General features: G+C 42.2%; 1 protein-coding gene across 1 annotated transcript in view; it reads left to right on the top strand.

The window, feature by feature from the left end:
- Positions 1 to 18,283, top strand: part of LOC103815703 (glypican-5-like) — a 362,048-nt gene that overhangs the window by 117,969 nt on the left and 225,796 nt on the right. The window contains exons 4-6 of the mRNA XM_018913241.3: positions 4,949 to 5,079; positions 9,355 to 9,414; positions 10,853 to 10,978. Of these exons, the coding sequence (XP_018768786.2) occupies positions 4,949 to 5,079; positions 9,355 to 9,414; positions 10,853 to 10,978 (317 nt within the window). The remainder of the gene's footprint in view (positions 1 to 4,948; positions 5,080 to 9,354; positions 9,415 to 10,852; positions 10,979 to 18,283) is intronic.

The raw sequence follows: 18,283 nt of genomic DNA, 5'->3' as shown, positions 1-18,283 counted from the left end.
CACCTGAGTCCCACCATGAACCCACTGTCTGGAGTGCCTTCAGTCCAGAGCCAGAGAAACCCAGAGCTGGGACCCCCACATCCCTTCAAACTTGGCAGCTGGAACCTGGATTGGAGCAAACTGCAGTCCTGCTTGGAAGGGTGTTTGTGGCACTTGAGGGGCACAGCAGGGCTGGGGGTGTCATTTGGCAGAGGGGTTCTACAGAGCTGGGCTGGCGACAAATCCAGGCACAAAAACCTGCAGGCAAAGGTGTTGTGGTGTTGGGTCCCCAGGATGAGGTGAGAGATGAGAATTTGACTCCAAGTTCTCAGAAGGATATGATATGATATGATATGATATGATATGATATGATATGATATGATATGATATGATATGATATGATATGATATGATATGATATGATATGATATGATATGATATGATATGATATGATATGATATGATATGATGATCTATGCTATACTATAACTATACTAAAGAGAAAGGAGACATCAGGATGCTAGACAAGAATGATAATAAAAACCCATGACAGACTCAGAGTCTGACACAGCTGGACTGGGATTGGTCATTAATTAAACCAATTCACATGGAACCAATCCAAGATGCACCTGTTGGTGAGAAACTTCTAAGCCACTTTCCAAGCAATCAGGTAATTATTGTTTACATTTCTTTCTGAGGCTTCTCAGCTTCTCAGGAGAAAATCCTGGTGAAGGGATTTTTCAGAAAATATCATGGTGACACTTATGTGTTAGTGTTTTAATAATAACAACTCAAAGCCCATCACTGGGAAAATCTTGTATTTTAAAACACTAATCTTCCCATTACAAAATCAAAGAAAATTACTGTTCTGGCCTAGTGAAAAGGTCTCCTGCTTTAGAGAGATAAGATTCTCTTGGTATCCAGAAGGGCATGACATTTTTTCCCATGTTTGATTATATCAAATATATTAAATATGACCTCAGTGTTTAAGGTTACTCAAGCTGTAAGAGTTCAGGAAGATTCTGGAAGAGAAGTTTTTCATTTATTTTGTTAAGTCTCTGTAATAATTGTAAATAGTCATTCTTTTAAATAACAAATAGTAAGAGGTCAAAAATGTGTATATATATGATTCTGCTTTTCATTACCAAGAAAAATTCACAGCAGAAAAAATGTAGCTATGGCTAGAAAAACAGATATCTAAGAGGAATCATTGCTGTGTAAGAAAAAACCTTTATGTGAAACATGATTGATAATTCAGAAGGTAATGGGGCAGGGAGAATGCCAGTTTTCAGCTGTAGATGTTCACTGTTAGAAGATTGTGCTTAAATATCATGGCAGAGAGAAGAGGAATGACATGAGGGTCCTGCCATTAATGAGGGATGATTTTCTGTCAGTTTGTAATTTAAGACTGGCAGATTTATTTTAAGTTTGAAAATCCAAGAAATGGGCTCAGCCATTCTTTATGTTGATTCCTGATTATTCCTCGTCCTACACCTTGAAATTAGGATAAGAGAAATTAACTAATTTAAAATTAAATTTAAATAAACTGAATTTTTAAATAAATTAATTTTAAAATTAATTAATTAATTTGACATTCCAGTCCCTATTTCCAGGTGCACTGATTTTCCTGTGGGTGGTGGATGATCCAGGAGCTCTGGGTTAAACTGGCAGTGCAGTTTTGTGGTGCCCTTAGGATGGAAGGGAAACTCTGTGGCCCTCTCTGCTAACACACAGGGAACTTGTGGCAGTGGATTGCAGATATTGCAGTTCCAGAAAACACATTCTTGAGTTTTTTATGGTGTCCCTCATGCTCTTCAATTTACACAACCCTATCTTATTTTTTATAAATGGCCCCTCTGGAAGTTGAGATGGTTTTTTTATACATGAGTGTTCTCATCTGTGCCACCAGCTTTGTGACTGCTCAGAGTAGCTGGTAAAATTCAGGCTTTTCTGTTGTTTATTTTTCAGAAAAATACACATGTTGGCGAGATGTGAAAATTAGCCCACATTAAAAAAAAAATAAAATTAAAAGATTTCTGTTTAACTCATTCAGAATCTGAAAGAAATATGCCAAACAGGGATTTCCCCCCCAAGAGGGGCTGCTGGGGCTGCCTGGCCTGGCACCAGCTGGGGGAGCTGGGCTGAGAATGGCACTGAAAGGCCTGTGTGACAAAAGAAGTGTGGGTTCCCCTTTTATTTAACAACTTCATTCCTAATGGAGTAGAACTGGTTAAAATTTTCCACTGATTTTTTTTTTTTTTTCAAATATGTGTGGTTTTGTGTGATATGCTGGAAACTGTTACTACTGCTTAAAAAGCAAGCCCTGAAGCAGAGGTTTGGCATAGGAAACGCTGAAACCTGGGCAATCTAAAGAGTCATTGCTATAGTATCAAAAATTCCAATCAAAACAAAGTTGGTGTTTTCAGTTGGGTGCTTAAACTGTTGATTCACAACAGAAATGATGACTTCAGTATCTTTGAATCTTTTTTCAGGAAAAACAAGAAACTTGGGAGTTCTCCATTGGTCATGTATATGAGAACCACATTGCTTTTGCAAACCACTCTGATTTTAGTTGGTGAAAACTGTCTCAAGTGCATAGTGACAAGACTTGAGGTGTGTGTAATTTGAAGACATGAACTTTAGTGACATGATGAAATCTGAGATGGATTTTGCAGAGCCCTTTGCTGGGAACTGGGGTCTGTGTGCTGTGGGGGACCTGTGCAGGAATGTGCCCCAGCTGTGCTGTACCCTCTGTCCAACTCTAAAAGGTTCAAAAGCCTTTTTTGTTTCATATTTTCATTTGCATAGAGTGGGTTTTTTTTTTCCCTTTTCATAAGTTTAGAAGGGACTGAAATATGGACTGTTTGGTTTCCCAAAGTTGTGTTTGAAACCAGTACTGGTGAGACCAGAGCAGTGCACACAGTGCCTGGTGTTGAGTGAGGCAGCTGGCTCCCACCCTGCTGCTGGAGATGTAGCAGGATTAATCCACCATGTCCCCATTCAACTGCTGCAGCTTTAGGTTCTTCACAGCATATTGTACTGGTCTGGGCTGGAACTCAAACAACTAAAGCTGATTGTCACTGTCATTGCCTGCAGAGCTTCCAGTTCTCCACATTGTTTTTCCAGAGGAGGATGTCTTAGTCTCATGTAGTTGTGGTTCTGCTGGAGGAAATGGGCTGGGGCAGAGAAAATTGTCCTGTGCTGGTGCTGGCATCTTCATCAGAGTGGTGCAAAGGGACAGAAAAGTTACCTGGAGTCACCTGTGTGCTGCAGTGTTGGAACTTGGAGTCTCAGTTCTCATCTCTCACCTCGTCCTGGGGACCCAGCATGAGGTGAGAGATGAGAATTGAGACTCCAAGTTCTCAGAAGGCTGACATATTATATTATATTATATTATATTATATTATATTATATTATATTATATTATATTATATTATATTATATTATATTATATTATATTATATTATATTATATTATATTATCTTATATTATATTTATATTCTATTATATTATATTATATTATATTATTATATGAAAATGCTATACTAAATCTATACTAAAGAAAGAGGAAGGAGACATCAGGAGGCTAAACAAGAATGAATAATAAAAACCTGTGACATTCTCAGATAGTCCAACACAGCTGGCTGGGATTGGCCATTAATTAAAAGCAATTCACATGTTTGGGTAACCAATTCTCCAAATCACATTCCAGAGGAGCAAAACGTGGAGAAGCTGAGGCTTCTCATCTTGCCAAGAGAGGAAATCCTGGGAAAGGGATTTTTCAGAAAATATCATGGTGACACCTGTGGGTGAAACACTCAGCAGACTGGTGAGGGTTCTGGGGCTGCAGGAGAGGGCACAGAGCAGTCAGAATCCATCTCACCCTGGCTGGTTGCTGTGGGACCTTGAGGAAGGGGTGCCAAACCCAGGGCTGTGTGGGATGATGGATTCTGAGATTCAGGTCATTGGTGGTACCATGCCCAGAGCAGGATTCCCTTTGTGGGCTCTTTGTGTTTGCTTGGGGATTTAAGTGTGGGTGAAACATCACAGGGTAAATCCATGTTTGTGGATTAGAAAGGGAAGGGACTTGTCTTCCTCCTGTCACTTAAAGTCGTTACAGCAAATAAATGTGTCAGGATACACAAGCAGTGTCAGATCCACAGTGCAGAAAGGAAAAACACAAGCCTGCTTTCTCCTGGACTGATACTAAATCCCTGGGAGAGGCTTCAGGAGGGGCAGGGAGGACTGAGTGATGTTACATGGCCTGGTTACAGGCTGGAAGAATTGGTTATCTGCTGATTACAGCCCCTTCAACTCTGGATAGACTCTGCTCTTTGTGCATGAGGCAGATGTTCCACCAAAATCCGTGGACCTTTGAGCTCCAGGTGTGTGTGGGAGGATAAAATGTAAGAAAATAAAGATAGTGCAGAAGGCAGTCTGACACCTGAGGAGCTGCAGCTGCACTAATCCCCAAAGATTCAGAACAGGTCTGCCCTTACCAGCCCACAGCTGTGTCCAGTGAGATGAGTGCTGCAGGAGAGTGGGTTGGCTGGGTGAGGAGGGACCAGGGGTTTGTTGGTTACTTTGTGAAGAAGAAGTCAATGCTGTGAGGATCTGCCCATGAGAAATCACCAAGAAGGTGTGGGAGCTTTGCAATAAGATGACACCAGGTATGTTTGCAAGTCAGAGTTTAGTTTGCCAATACTTCATCAGCCCCTCCTTCAGCCTTTCCAAGTGTGCTCTAGTGCAGGCAGCCACTGGGAAATCTATGACTGCTGACTTGCTGCTGTTCTTTGCCCTGCCTTGGAATTTGGTCCTTCATTTGTTCCCAGCTGCTGGAAGGAGGAATCCTCTCACAAAGCCTTGTGCAGTGAAGGCAGACTGCAGGGACCAGGCAGACTTCTGTGGGGTTGGAAATCCTTTCTTTTTTTTCACTCACATGCTGTTTCACTTTCCCTCCCTTTCTCACAGGTTGATAAAGTGTGTGGACAGCCCAAACAGCAAGAAGGGAACCTGTCATCAGCCAGTATTGTGCCAGTGAAGGAGGTGACTGGAGCCCAGACATTTGTGATGGCTCACACCAGCCTGAGCAGCAGGAGAAGGTAACCCAGGCTGCAGCTGCTTTGAAAGAAGCCCTCAGCCTCATCATCTGTGCTGTTGGCACTGCTCAAGGCAAAGCCACAGCTCTGTCACCTCCTCTGTGTGCTCTCCAGCCACTGCCACCACTGGCAGTCACACAGGTGACACTGTGGGTCACATGGTGGCTCTCTCCCAGAAAGGCCAGGCTTGGTGTCATTGCTTAACACCGAGGTGTTCATTCTTTCCAGAATCTTTCAGTGGAAATGGTGAAAGCTTTTCCTCTACAGAGGCTGAGCAAGCTGATTTCCACAGCTGACTCTAAAGTGCTTAAAATGTAAGGACATGAGCTTACCCAGGGCCAGAAGGGGTGAAAAGGAAAAATTCACAAGTCAGTCCCTGATTGCCCTGGACTGGGCAGGAGTGATAAAATCCTTTGGAATCTCCTTGATTGGTTACATAACAAAGAGCTGAAGGAGGTTTTTAGGCTTCTTGTGTCCATCTTGGCTCCTGTTCTGCAGCTGTGCCTCATGTCAGACACCTAGAGCTGAGTTCTGCCACTGGCCAGGACAGGAGTGTCCCTGCTCCCTCATCTCCTGAGTTCCTCTGTCACTTTACCTTGTGGAGCTCCTGAACTGGCTTTCTGTACGTTCTAGGAAAGGATTTTTTCACAGTCCCACTCCCAATACATGAGTAGAGGTCAGAGCAAACTGCCCAGTGCCTGTTTCTGGCTGGCACCTTGTCCTCTGTAAGAGCAGAGTTCATCTGGAACAAGCCCCATCATTGGAGCTGTGCTGGGCTTCCCTCTGTCCAAAAGCAGCATTAAACTGCCCAGGCAGCCTGTGTGCATCTCTGTTGGGTAATTGGATGACTGGAGCAATGTTAAAATTGTAAAATGGTAAAATTTCCACAGCCTGGCTTCTGCTGTTTCAGTTGTGAACATGAGATTTTTATCCATTTCTGGTTTAATTCTCAGCTTGCATGAATGGAACAAAGACTGTTTTAAAAGATAAAAGTAATAACAGCAAGCAAAGTGTTTAGAGTGATAGTGATAATTTTTTATTCTTCTGTAATTTAAAGGCAAACCATAACAGTTTGTGCTAGTGCTTGGAGTTAATCAATTTTGACCATGCAAATCAGAAAAAGGGAGCATTACAGAAATTAAATTAATAGCTTCAGCAACAAAAATCCAAAGAGCACTTGTAGTACAGTTATTGAAATAGGCTTTAACAGCCCAGAGCCCTGGGCCATCTTCTGTGTCACTCACTGACTTGGCTGGGGCTCAACACTGGCAGCAGCCCAAAAGCCAGAGCTGCCAACCTGTCCACAGGTGATCTCTTCAAAAGTTGCAGATTTGTGTCTTCAATGCCATGAAAGCTGCTCTTTCTCACCTGATGATCTGCTTGCTCCCCTTCCCAACCATCTAGAATTATTTGGATATTGACCTTTTAAAATGTAAGGCTTGTAGTTGGAAAAGAAAATAAACTAATGTGCTCTAAATTAGAAAGTTTGCACACTGAAAATTAATTTATCCAAAAAAATCTAAACTAAGCCCCTGCTTATATAATTAGCATGAGAAATGACTGAATTGCAGTGTTGATAGGTATTGTGGAGAGCCTGTGCACCAAAAATGAATGATGGAAATATGCCATAAATAGTAAGAAGTGGAAAATCTGAAGCTATTCTCCACAACTTCCTATAAAACACATTGCCTGAAGCTTGTACTTCTGCTTCTTGGAAACAATTGTGAAACCATAGAGTGGAAGACACAGGGGTTGGCTCCATCACTGTGTTGTTCATTCTCCATCATTTAATCACATATGACATCAATAAAAAATCAATTTAAGGTAATAAAAATCTGTAATACATGGGTTAAATAATTTCTGCAGTGGGTTGTGTAAAATGCACTTGGAGTGACAGAAAATTGCTCCAGGGGAGCCAGAGGATGAGAGTAATTACACAAATCTTTTGTGAAGCCCCTCCTTCTGGTGATGCTGAAAGGGAGAGCAGTAATGTAGCTGCTGTCAGTTCAGGTGCAGGGTGACCCTGCTGAGTCTGTCTGTCTGTCTGTCTGTAGGTCTGGCTGATGGACATCCTTCCAAATGATCCTGTAATTCTAGGGGAGGCTGGGACTGACTCCAGCCTTTTAGGGTAAGAGGGAAAAGAGAAGCAATGAGCCAGCACTCCCCAAGTAAACAGAAAAGCTGTGGCTTGTTCCCTTATGTGTCAGAGCATTCCTGAGCTCAGAGAGAAGAACCTCTGTGGCTGTTGGCACATCTGGAGGAGAAACCACAACTAAGTGGCCTCTCCTGTCTTGTGTGCAGCCTGCTCAGAGTGCCCTCAGAACCCCAGTGCCACAGAGGGTGTTTGCTCCAGGGCTGCTGAGTCTCTGCTGGGCCATGTGAAAAATCAGGCTCCTTCTCCAAGGAGCTGGAGAACCTCTGGTTTCAGCTGTGGAGCAGAGCCAGGGCTGCTGGTGCAGGGACATTGTTCAGTGGTGTCCCTTGGCCTGAGCTGGTTCTTTGGGGGGAGGTGTTTGGGGTCTGGCTGCAGCCAGCCCTCCTCACCCTTGACTCATCTGCAAGGTCTGCACAGAGCAACTGGATCCTCTTTTGCAGTATTGAACCCTTTTCTTCTCCTCTGATTCTCATGAGTTCCTGGGAGGTTTCCCATCTCTCTTGGTTTTACTCTGCATTCCATTCCTGAATATTTTTTGTTATGCATCACTTAAGTGTCAGGGACAATAATGAAAGAAGCTGAAACTTGAATAAATGTTGCATGATCTTGCAAGAAACCATTTCCTATGATTAAACTGGAAAGCATAAAATTGATTCTTTTTTTTTTACCATTACACAATTGTAGTCAGGGATTAACTGAAACTGGCAGCGTTGCTGCTGTAGTCATTTTTTTAATGTGGAGGTTACTATAACATGTAATAGAGATGACAAGAAAATTGAAACCATATGATGGTCCAGGGAATGGAAATGGCATGTAGAGAATCTCAGTAAATTGGAATGTTATTGCTGAGTTCAGCACAAAGAGCTGTTCTGGTCAGGGGCTGCTCTCCCAGCAAAGTTGAATGCCTGCCTTTAGCATCTCTGCCCCATGGAACATTTCAAACCACCAAACACTGACTGCTTACAGAGCTGTATATAAAACATCCCTAACAAAGAACTGCAACATATTAGGTCCCTGACTGGAGAAAGAAGGCTGGGAAATTATTTTTTGTTGGGATTTCTTTCTGCTGTGATTTTACAGATCTTTTATACATCTTAAAATCAACAATTCAGGAATTCCTTTGGGAATGTTTGAAGTAAATGGTATCTATTTCATTTAAAATAAACTATCTGTTGGGTCAGACATCACATGATTTTATTAACATTTGAGTAATAAAGTGCTAGCACAAACCAGATTATTAATGTCAGATGCACATGAACCACTGGCCAGGGCTGAAGTTTCAGCTGATCCAGATTTTCCCTGTTACAAATTTTCATTTGATTTTTTGAGTGGCTGTGTTGGAATTCCTGCAGGCAGGTCCCACTCCCCTGATGGCCAGGGCAGGTCCCTCCTGTGCTGTGGCCACTCCTGCCATCAGTGCCAGAGCTGTGGTGGCAGAGCTGCATCCTCTGCCTGTCCTCAGGCTGCTCTCTCCAGTGAGAACACTGAATGATCACCAGGCTTATTGCCACAGTTCTTCCTCCACTGTAGCCTGACAGTCTGTGTCTCCAGTTTTGCAGAGCTGGGTGTTTTTGTCAGTGGTGCAGTCCCAGAGCAGCAGAACATACCTGTATTGATATTATTTATTAACAGGCAGTAAATTGCTCATTGTAGCAGAACATGAATGCTGCTGGTTTGTATCCCCCTTCCCGTGGTTCTCATCCTAAACTGTTTGCCATTGTTTTCTTGTACAGCTTCATGTATTTACAGTCCTTCCATTTGGTATCAGTTACACTTAATTTAAGTACCACTGAATTTATTTTCAGCTTTCTGCTGCGTGTGCTGCATTTGTAATTCTGCTCTTACTTGAAAATGATTGTGACAAACAGTCTCAGCTGTACTTTTTTCCAGTATTGAATTGACATTTTTGATTGCATGTATACTTGGCAAAATTCTCATGACAATTTCCCTCCTTATTTATTTTCTTATATTGTCCTATGCATGTGCTTGATGACCTTTCCTTCAAATAATTTTTGCTTTTCTCTTTTGTTTTTCATTTCTGTTCCTCATTTGCCTGAATTCCTGCTTCTCCCCTACTCCCCAACCTCTCCTGATTGATGCTTATTCTCCCTGGCCTATTCCAGTTCTCTGCCTCTGAAAGCTTCAAAGAATGACAAATCAAGAAGTTTGAAAAAAATCTCTCGGTAAGAATGAAAACAAGGTGACATCTTTTGTTGTCTCTACACCAAACTCACCTCCAGCTGTAATCTAGGAGCTGGAGCACTTTTGATTGCTGCTTTTACATTGTGGGGCACTGGGAAACTGCATTTTTCCCCCTAGTGTGTTCAGTTTTATAGTGATGAAATGTAAATATTGTCACTCAGTAAGGCTGAGATTTGGAACAGAGAATTCTGCATTTGCTAAGACACTGCCTTGAACTGTCAGAGCCCCACTCTGCTGAGGAGGCAAAGGAGTTTGAACCTCTAGGGGTGAGTGAGTAAGGCAAGCTTTAGGCTCCTAAGAGGGTGCTGGTTTCCTCTTTCAAAGAAGACTCTGATTGAGAACCTGTAGAATCTCTGGCATCTGTCTTTCCTTTTGGAACTGATCCTCTTGGGTTGTTCTGGCTGGGCCTGGCTTTACTCTGGGAATACTCAGAGCTCATATTTGTGAGCTGGTACTCAAGAGGTAGAAATGCTGATTACCTCTTTGTCAGCCCCCAAATTCCTGCTTTTTCCTTTGCTTTAAATCCCAGCTTTCCTGCTCTGTTGGGCTGAGTTAGTTTCTTAGGAGCATGTGATGACTGATTTACCTAGAGCAGGATTTCATCTCAGAAGGTAAATGGGATGGTTAAACCCTTCTGAGGTGCTGTAAAGACAGCTGTGGGGGGAGATGGCAGGGATAGCTGTTTCCCACTGGGTCTGGCTGTTGTTTGAAGCTAAGGAGAGATCAATCCTGCCTGGTTTGTGCTGAGCTCCACCCAGCTGTGCCCCAGGCTCCTCTCCAGTGCCTGAAACTCTGCAAACCACAGGGAATCCTTTGGGCTCCCCAGGAGAGCTTGAGACCCAGAGCTCAGGGCTGGCTCCAGCTCAGTCTGTCCTGAATCTTGTGACATCTCAAACAGGGGCTTCTAAAGCACTGCAGCAGGGTAATCCCTCATTCTGAAACCCTCTCAGCTGGGTCCTGAATTAACACTTGTTATTTTAGTTGGTTTTTATGGCTACCTCAGCCAGGTGTATGTTATAATCAGGTTTTAAAAGAGGCAGCAGTTTGCCCTTAAGGGCATTTTTCCATACTCAGTCATCAGCAATCCACTGTCTGTTCTGGCCATGCCTTGTCTGATGATGTTTTCTCCATGTTTTTTAATCAGTTTGCAAAGAGTAGGTGTAGCCTTTTTTCAGATTTGGTGAGAGACACATTAACAGCATGTGTTAAAAGCACCCTTTAGCTGTAATTATGTGTATTGACACCAGAGCAAGTAAAACTAAATGATCTATAAGGAGTAAAAATACACTAGAAGTAGAGATTAATTCAGATGACTTATTTTCTATAGCCTAGCTCTGGTGGAGGGTTGGGCTGGCAGGGGGTTGAATGAAGTGCTGAGTTTGCTGTTGTGTTGTTACATCTGCTCCTCCTGCCTTGCAGAGAGTTCATCAATTACATGAAGAGGTCCAGAACCTTCTATGCCTCCATAGCAGAAAGGCTTTGTGATGGAGACCTGGTGATGAGAGACAGCTCAACCTGCTGGAATGGAGAGGATGTTGTGGAAAGGTAAAGTTCTAAGTAAAAAACTGCTGGCATGGTGTGCTGGTTTTGGTTCACCAGTTAGAGATTTCACCAGTTTTTAGATTTCCCAGCCAGTGCACCAGTGAGTGTGGTGGGTTCAGTGCTGGCCAAGCACTTCCTGCTGGGAGACAGGATTAGGAGAAAGGCAAAGCAGGCTCAAAACTTTAAAAGGGTATAAAGAAAACTTTATTAACAGCTGCTGGGACCCAGGACATTCCTCTGGCTGCCCTGGGTGATTCGAGACCCTGGCAGGGGGCTCAGAGACCTTGGCACGGAGTCAAAGCCACCTGTGCCTTGATTTTAGCCCATGGAAACAATTCCCAACTTTATGTGAATATTTACTAGCCACAAGGGTTTGAGTAGAGTGATAGTGAATTTGTCACAGGGTGAAAAAGTAGAATTTTGGGGTTTTAGAATGGGGGTTCAAGAGGCAAGGTGGAGCAATGTGGGCCTGTCCTATTCTTCTTCTCCTTCTTCTTTTCCTCCATCTTCTGCTGTGATGGTGAGAAACAGCAACTAAAACAAACAAAAAAAGCATTAAAAGTACTAAGAATAATAAAAAAACTCCTTCAGAACAGTTCTCCTCTCCCAACTTCCCTAAATTCCTCCCATGCAAAACCAGGACAAATGGTGAAAAAAGGTCTCCTCACATCCTTCTGATGGGTCAGCAGCATTCTAAGAGACTGCTGTAGATGCTCTGCAGGGTGAAAAGACCTTTCCAGTTTCTCAGCTATTTTTTTCCCCTCTGTATTTTATCAGTGTCTTTCCCATCACCCTTCAGACTCCAAACTGGAATATACACTTGCATTTCCACCAGCTAAACTTGTTGCTGTCATTTCTTTTATTCTGTATAACATGAGGCAACATCACCCTGAGGAGAAAAGAAATGTTTAGAACAAAACTCTGTCTTTGCTATCACTGTCAAAGTATTCATCAGTTTTACAGTGAGAGCTGCTTGGAAGTGTGCCAGTGAATGTTCTCCAAAAATTTCTTTCTGTCAAAGCAGAGAAGTTCCATGGGACTGTGTTGGCTTTCACTGATGTTTCTTTTTGAAGTGGATTTTGTGGTCTGTAGCAATTACAAAAGATGAAGTTCTAGTGTTTTGTTCTCTTGCTTTCAGACAGTTTTCATGGTCACAGGTTGGTTTGTAGGAACTTACAGAATAATTCCAACCTGGAGCAAAGATGGGGCACTCACTGTCTGTCCCATTCCTGGGGGTTCTGACTCCCACTCAGCTCTGCTGAGTTTGCTCATGTGTAAATAACTTCAGCTTAATTTACATCTGAGCTGTTTGCAGATAAATGAATGTCTAACACATCCAAAAATAGCTTTAATACTTCAATATATTAAAATTAATTGTAGGGCACATGTTTTAATATTTTGGCAACAAAGCAATATTCCAAATATTGTTGTGTAGGGATTGCAATACAGCTTGAAGTTTTTACTGCAAAGGTAATGGAGAGGAAACAGGAAGATTATCAGTATTTCTAATCAATGTTTCCATATCAGAATCTCTTTTTGCTTGTTTAGAACAGCTTTCTGGCCAAAAGAAAAACAAGAAAAGCTAAACAAAACCAAGCTTTGGTTTATCAGTTTCCTGGGGGAGGGAAAAAAAAAAGTTACTTTTAAGTTTTTAAACAAAGTAAGATAAAAAGCTCAAACCACTCAAATTGCTGATACACATGTTTTAGAAAGGCATGAAGGGAAAAGCTGTTGTTACTTTGCCAGTCTGTGACTTTTCCAGAGCTGGAGACACATGAAAAAGTTTCAGGTTTGAAAGGGATGGGAAGGAGGGAAAAGACTTACAAATTCCCTCATATGTTGAATTATAAAGGAAAAAGAAAATCTAAACAGCCTACCCCCAAAGATGACAGCAGCAAAAACCCCAACCCCACCACCAAACCTAGATATGTGTCTGTAGCTAACATATTAAATGGGCAAAATGGAAAATAAAAAGGTTAAATTCACGTGTTTAATCAGACAGCTACCTAAATATTATAAAATATAACAATATATAAATATATTCTCTCCCAGTAGTGATTGCCTTAAGAGGAGGGGACTTTCTGGGCAGCCTGCAGTGGCACACAGAGATCTCCTGCCTGCTGCCACATTCTGCTCCTTTCATCACCTCTTTTACAGGCTGGGCTTGGCACAGCTGGGCTTGGCACAGCCCTCCCCACGTGGCACAGCAGCCTGTCCTGCTGATGCCTGAAGATGAATTCCTCTCTGCTCTTCCTCCCCTCCCAGGGCATCAAATATCAGCAGCTCTGAGCTCCAAACAGAGCCTTCTTACTGACTGTGGGTCAGCAAATGGGTCAGCCCCCCAGCTCTGCTGAGCTCCAGGTCAGGGTCACTGGGGCTGGCACTGCTGCAGCTCTGTCTCCTCCACACTCCTTGCATTTCACACTGCTCTGGAGGGCTGAGCTGGATTTATTTATTTATTATTTCTGCTCTGTGCTGGCTGCCATGCCAGCTCTTTAGGAAAAACAAACCTGAGCTTTAAAAACAATGCCTGAAACAATATGAAGTCATTACTCAGAAATGAGTGATCGTTCATTCAGTTGGTAGAGAGGGCATTTGAGGTCTGATAAACAGGATTAGAGTTGCACCTTTTAGTGTATTTCATTGGATTTTGTTTCTCTTTTGGATTTTAGTTCTTTGGGTTTTGTTGTGTTTAAATCATTGTGTTTGCAGGAAAAAGCAGTTTGAGCTGCCAGTTAAATAGACCATAAAAAGAGATTCCCACTGGTTTGAGACTCTGCCTCTGGCCTGCTCTTCAGAGAACAGGAAGAGATGGCTTTGCTAGGAATCCTCCAGTGTCAGTTCAGGACAAAATTAGAAATACTTGCACTGGGAGTACTTTCTTTCTCTTAATTGCTCTTTTGAGCATCTTGTTCCTGAAGCAAGACTTGATGTAAGAAATCATCCATGCACTAATGAATGGTCTCAGCTTAATGATTGTTGGGCTACAGCCATTTCTGACTTGGATCCTGCACAGAATTGTTGGATCAGAGATCAAACTTTGATTTATTTGGAGTGAAGAAAGAAAAACCATTCTGAAAATCACTCTAGGGGATTCTGTGTTTGTTGCCTCTCCCTTTCTAGAGGAAATTTTCTGAGTTTCCAAATGAAATGGTCTTTCTCTTAATGCCAGTTAGCTTGATCTGAAATATCATTGTTGGTGGTAGAAGTAGAAATATTCTGCTGGTCAGACACAGCTTCCCATTGCACAGGAGTCTCCTCAGGTGTGCTGGGGTGGATTTTAGCTGGAATGGGTTGCTCTGAATGTGGCAGACTGCAGACTGGTATTGCAGAAATATCTGAGACATGGTGAAGTCTTCATTCTCCTTTCTCCATATCTGCTGTGGTTTCGTAGTGCTTGAGGAGTTCCAGGGTCTAAATACACACTCCTGTCACTGCAGAGTGCAGGTCTGATGTGCAGTACCCTGATTTGCTGGGGGACAGGGAGGAGATATTTTACAGCAACTCTTTTTCCACTTGGAGTCCCTTTTCCAGGAAACTTGGACATGTAAATGTTTTTTGGGGTTTTTTTTTTTTTTCTGTTATTTTCTGGAACAGAAATGAAGGATATTTTGTGTCAGCTAGTGGGGACCCACATCCTTTTCCTTCCTTCTCTCCTTCATTCCTTAACTTGTTTTTTTGGGGTTTTGCACTGAGAGGGGGGATTAGGGGACACCTGTCCATGAGCTTGCACAGATCTTGTCATGTTGTTAGGCTCTCAGGGCCTGTGAGAGCTGGCTGAGAAAGGAAGTGGCAAATCACAGTGACTTTTTCTCCAAATGTGTTCCTTTGGAGACTCTCAGTTTTTATGAGTTTAGCACTTTCATTGTCCCCTTTCTCATTTCCTTAGGCTCTAGCAAGCAGCCATCTGGAGATGGAAAACACAGATTGAGCCTCAGCTTACTTAAAGCATATTTAACTTCTGTTGTTCTCATGCCATCAGTGTAAACAATTTCTGGAGATCTCCTTGTGACTGTAAACTGCAAAATGCTCTCTCTCTTTTTGCAGTATTTTTCAGGGTTTAGGGTATTTTTGGGGACTTGGGATGTTTTGTTGGTTTTTGTTCCTTTCTTCCTCACCACAAATTTCAGAAAGGTCAAGGCAGGTCCTCACCATGACCCATGTTGGGAAAAAGGTGTGAAGAAAAACAAAAAGTAAATTACAGAAGTCAGTGATGTTTGTACATGGTATCTAACCCACAGATACTTGTGTCAGACCTTTTGGCTGGATTTCATCTTTGTAAGATAAACTGCTAAATCTGTATGCTTAGCACTTTATTTTTGTGGGTGCTGATGTGGGGCTTGTTTGTTTAATGGTTTTTTAAAATGCAGTTTTCAAGGAAATACAATTGTAAGGATTTCAGTCCTGGAAACTATCAACAGATTGATCTCAGTGTAGGCATTTCATTAAATGTCATTTTGTGCCAGCTGTTGGGAGAAAATGGAACGCCAGGAAGGAGCAATGTGTTGAATTCTCCAGCCCCAGTTCCAGATGAGAGGCAAATGTGAGTCAGGAGGGAACTTTTGTGTGAAGGTACAGAGGGAGCCAGGAGCAGCTGTGAGTACCAAAGAGCCCAGGAAGCCTGATGGAAGGCATGAGCAGCTCATCTTGGGGAGGTTTGGTGGAATGATTTGTGTCCTCCTGGCCTGCAGTGCTGAGGTGTTTGGGTGACAGATCCTGGTGGGCAGCAGATCCTGTGTCACCATGATATTTTCTGAAAAATCCCTTTGCCAGGATTTCCTCTCCTGGCAAGATGAGAAGCCTCAGCTTCTCCCTGTTCTGCTGCTCTGGAATGTGGTCTGGAGATTGTTTATCCAAACATGGGAATTGTTTTTAATTAATGGCCAATCCCAGGCAGCTGTGTCGGACTCTCTGAGTGTGTCACAGGTTTTTATTATTCATTCTTGTGAAGCCTCCTGATGTATCCTCTCTCTTTCTTTAGTATAGCTTTAGTATAGCATTTCTTTTAATATAAGATCATAAAATGTTAAATCAGCCTTCTGAGAACAAGGAGTCGAATTCCCATCTCTCACCTCATCCTGGGGACCTCCCAACACCACAGTCCTGGAGCTCAGGCTGGCTTTGAGGTCACTGAGGAACTCTGCTGGCAGCTCCACCAAACCCTCTGCAGGTCAGCCTAGGGGAGCAGCACAGAATTAACTTCCAGTACTTTGGGGCTTCTCTCTAAAGATGGATTTTTTCCCACTTGCTGTTTTCAAACTGCATTTTGGGTTGTTCTGTGCATGCTCTAGTTACAGATCACTGTGATTTAGTCAGGTTCTCTGGACTGACTCGTGGAGACCCCACTGCTGGTTAGGAATGACCTGACTGTTGGGAGCAGTCCTCCTGCTGGGAAATCACCCTCTCACCTCCCTTGCAGTGACAGACTTTCCTCTTTTTAGTTAATGCTGTTCCTGTGATATGTCCAGGCAGCTGGAAGGGGTGGGTGGGTCAGTAGTTGAAAAGCATTTCTGTAAATGCATATGGACATTTGACTTGCAAAGGCATTTTTTGGACACTGCAGCACTCAACATTCTCTTTCAGGCTGGGAGACTTGAACACAAATAATTAATTCTTGATTTCAGAGTTCCTGTAGAAATTCAAACCTGAATTTCTTCAGATTTGGTACCTACTCAATGTCTACTTCTTTGAGCAGAATTCATGAAAGAATAAATCTTGTCATCCAATCACCAGCTTGCTCCAGTGGGACAGTATTTTGCAGATGCAATGTAACAATGACTAATTTGATACAATCATAGTAAGAAAGGAAAGTTTGGAATATTTTTTTATTGCATAAAATAATGGGCAGGTACTCTTTCTTTAGTACGCTTTTTTTTTTTTATTCAGAAGGAAAGAACAGCCCTTATTTAGTGAGAAAACTGAAACTTTCCAATTAAAATACTCCAGTATTAAAATAGTAGTGCTCCAATCACTAAAGATCTTCTAACATGAACAATGCAGACATGGTTCAAGTCTATGGAATATCTCCAAGATCAAGTTTATTTTCTTGTGCAGAGTCCAGCAGAGTGACTTTGTACCTTTCCTCTTAGGAAAGGTCACACTCAGAGTCCTGTTGAAAAGACAGAGAGTGAAACTCTTATCTGATCCTTCAGTCTGTCTTAGGCAGTGATTCTTCCTGGAGGGAAGCAAAATTCATTTTCTTTCAATTGCAATGGGTATGCAATACAGCAATACAAACAAGAAGGATAAATCCAGTCAAGGCCTGAAGGTATTGGGCTGGAAATGTATTCTTCAGAATCCCAGTTAAATGAGATATCAGTGAGATACACCTAATCCTTTCTCCTAAAACTAAAGGGCAGGGTTGGAACAGGGTGCCTTTGGCTGTTGGATAAGAAGGTTTCCCACATGATGTTTGGATTTTGCTATTTTTCAGGACATGGAATTTTTGATGTTAATTCAAGTTGAAATTGGAGACTTAAAAGTAGCAGTGTATTTTAAAAAAGTAAAGTGAATTTTCTCATTTTCCTTTCCTCATCCTGTGTCCCAGCAGTGATGAAAACAGCATTTGTAGACTCTGTGGAATGAGCAGGTCAATGGGGAAAAAAATCCATTAAATTCTGTGGACTTTGAAGCAGGAATCCATCGGTGTTGAAACACAGCTGATGAAATTATCAATTTTACATTTTTCAAATAGAAAGGGATTTATGTGAGGAAGGTGTTGCTGAGATAGATCTGTTGTTGCTTAAATGCAAATCTTTTAGTGGAAATGTAAAAAACAATTCTGCATAGTTCTCCAGCCTTCCTCCCACCTTGGTGCCTTGTTCAGTGGAACCTCTTTCTGTGTGAAATAATTTAGATACAAGTTGAAATATATATCTATATCTAGACACACACACACACCTACATATATATATATATATGTATGGTGGTGCAAGCTTCTCTGTAACAGTTCTTGCTTTCCTGGCAGATGTTTTTTGAGACAGAGAAGTAGAAATGAGTGGAGATATAGATATATAGATATATATATATATATATATATACACACACACACCTGGCAGTTTGATGCAGGTTTCACTGTGCTAGCAGGATGATCTTGCTGTAAACTGTCAGGAAGTTAAATTAGGCCTTGGGGTTGGTGTTATTTGTCTTACAGGTACTTTGTATCTAAAGGGTGGAGGAGCAGTCTGTTTCTGCTGCTCTCCAAGTTTAAAGTGCCAAAAGACACAAAATAATCTCCTTTTTGCTGGTTTGTGTTCCTTGCTGGCAAAGTATCTTTGGTGTGGTGTGATGGGTGTGTGATTAACACAT

This window comes from Serinus canaria, chromosome 9, assembly GCF_022539315.1.
Source record: "Serinus canaria isolate serCan28SL12 chromosome 9, serCan2020, whole genome shotgun sequence".
NCBI classification, from domain to species: Eukaryota; Metazoa; Chordata; class Aves; order Passeriformes; family Fringillidae; genus Serinus; species Serinus canaria.
Note: the sequence above shows the minus strand (reverse complement) of the source record. Positions and strands in the feature narration are given on the sequence as shown.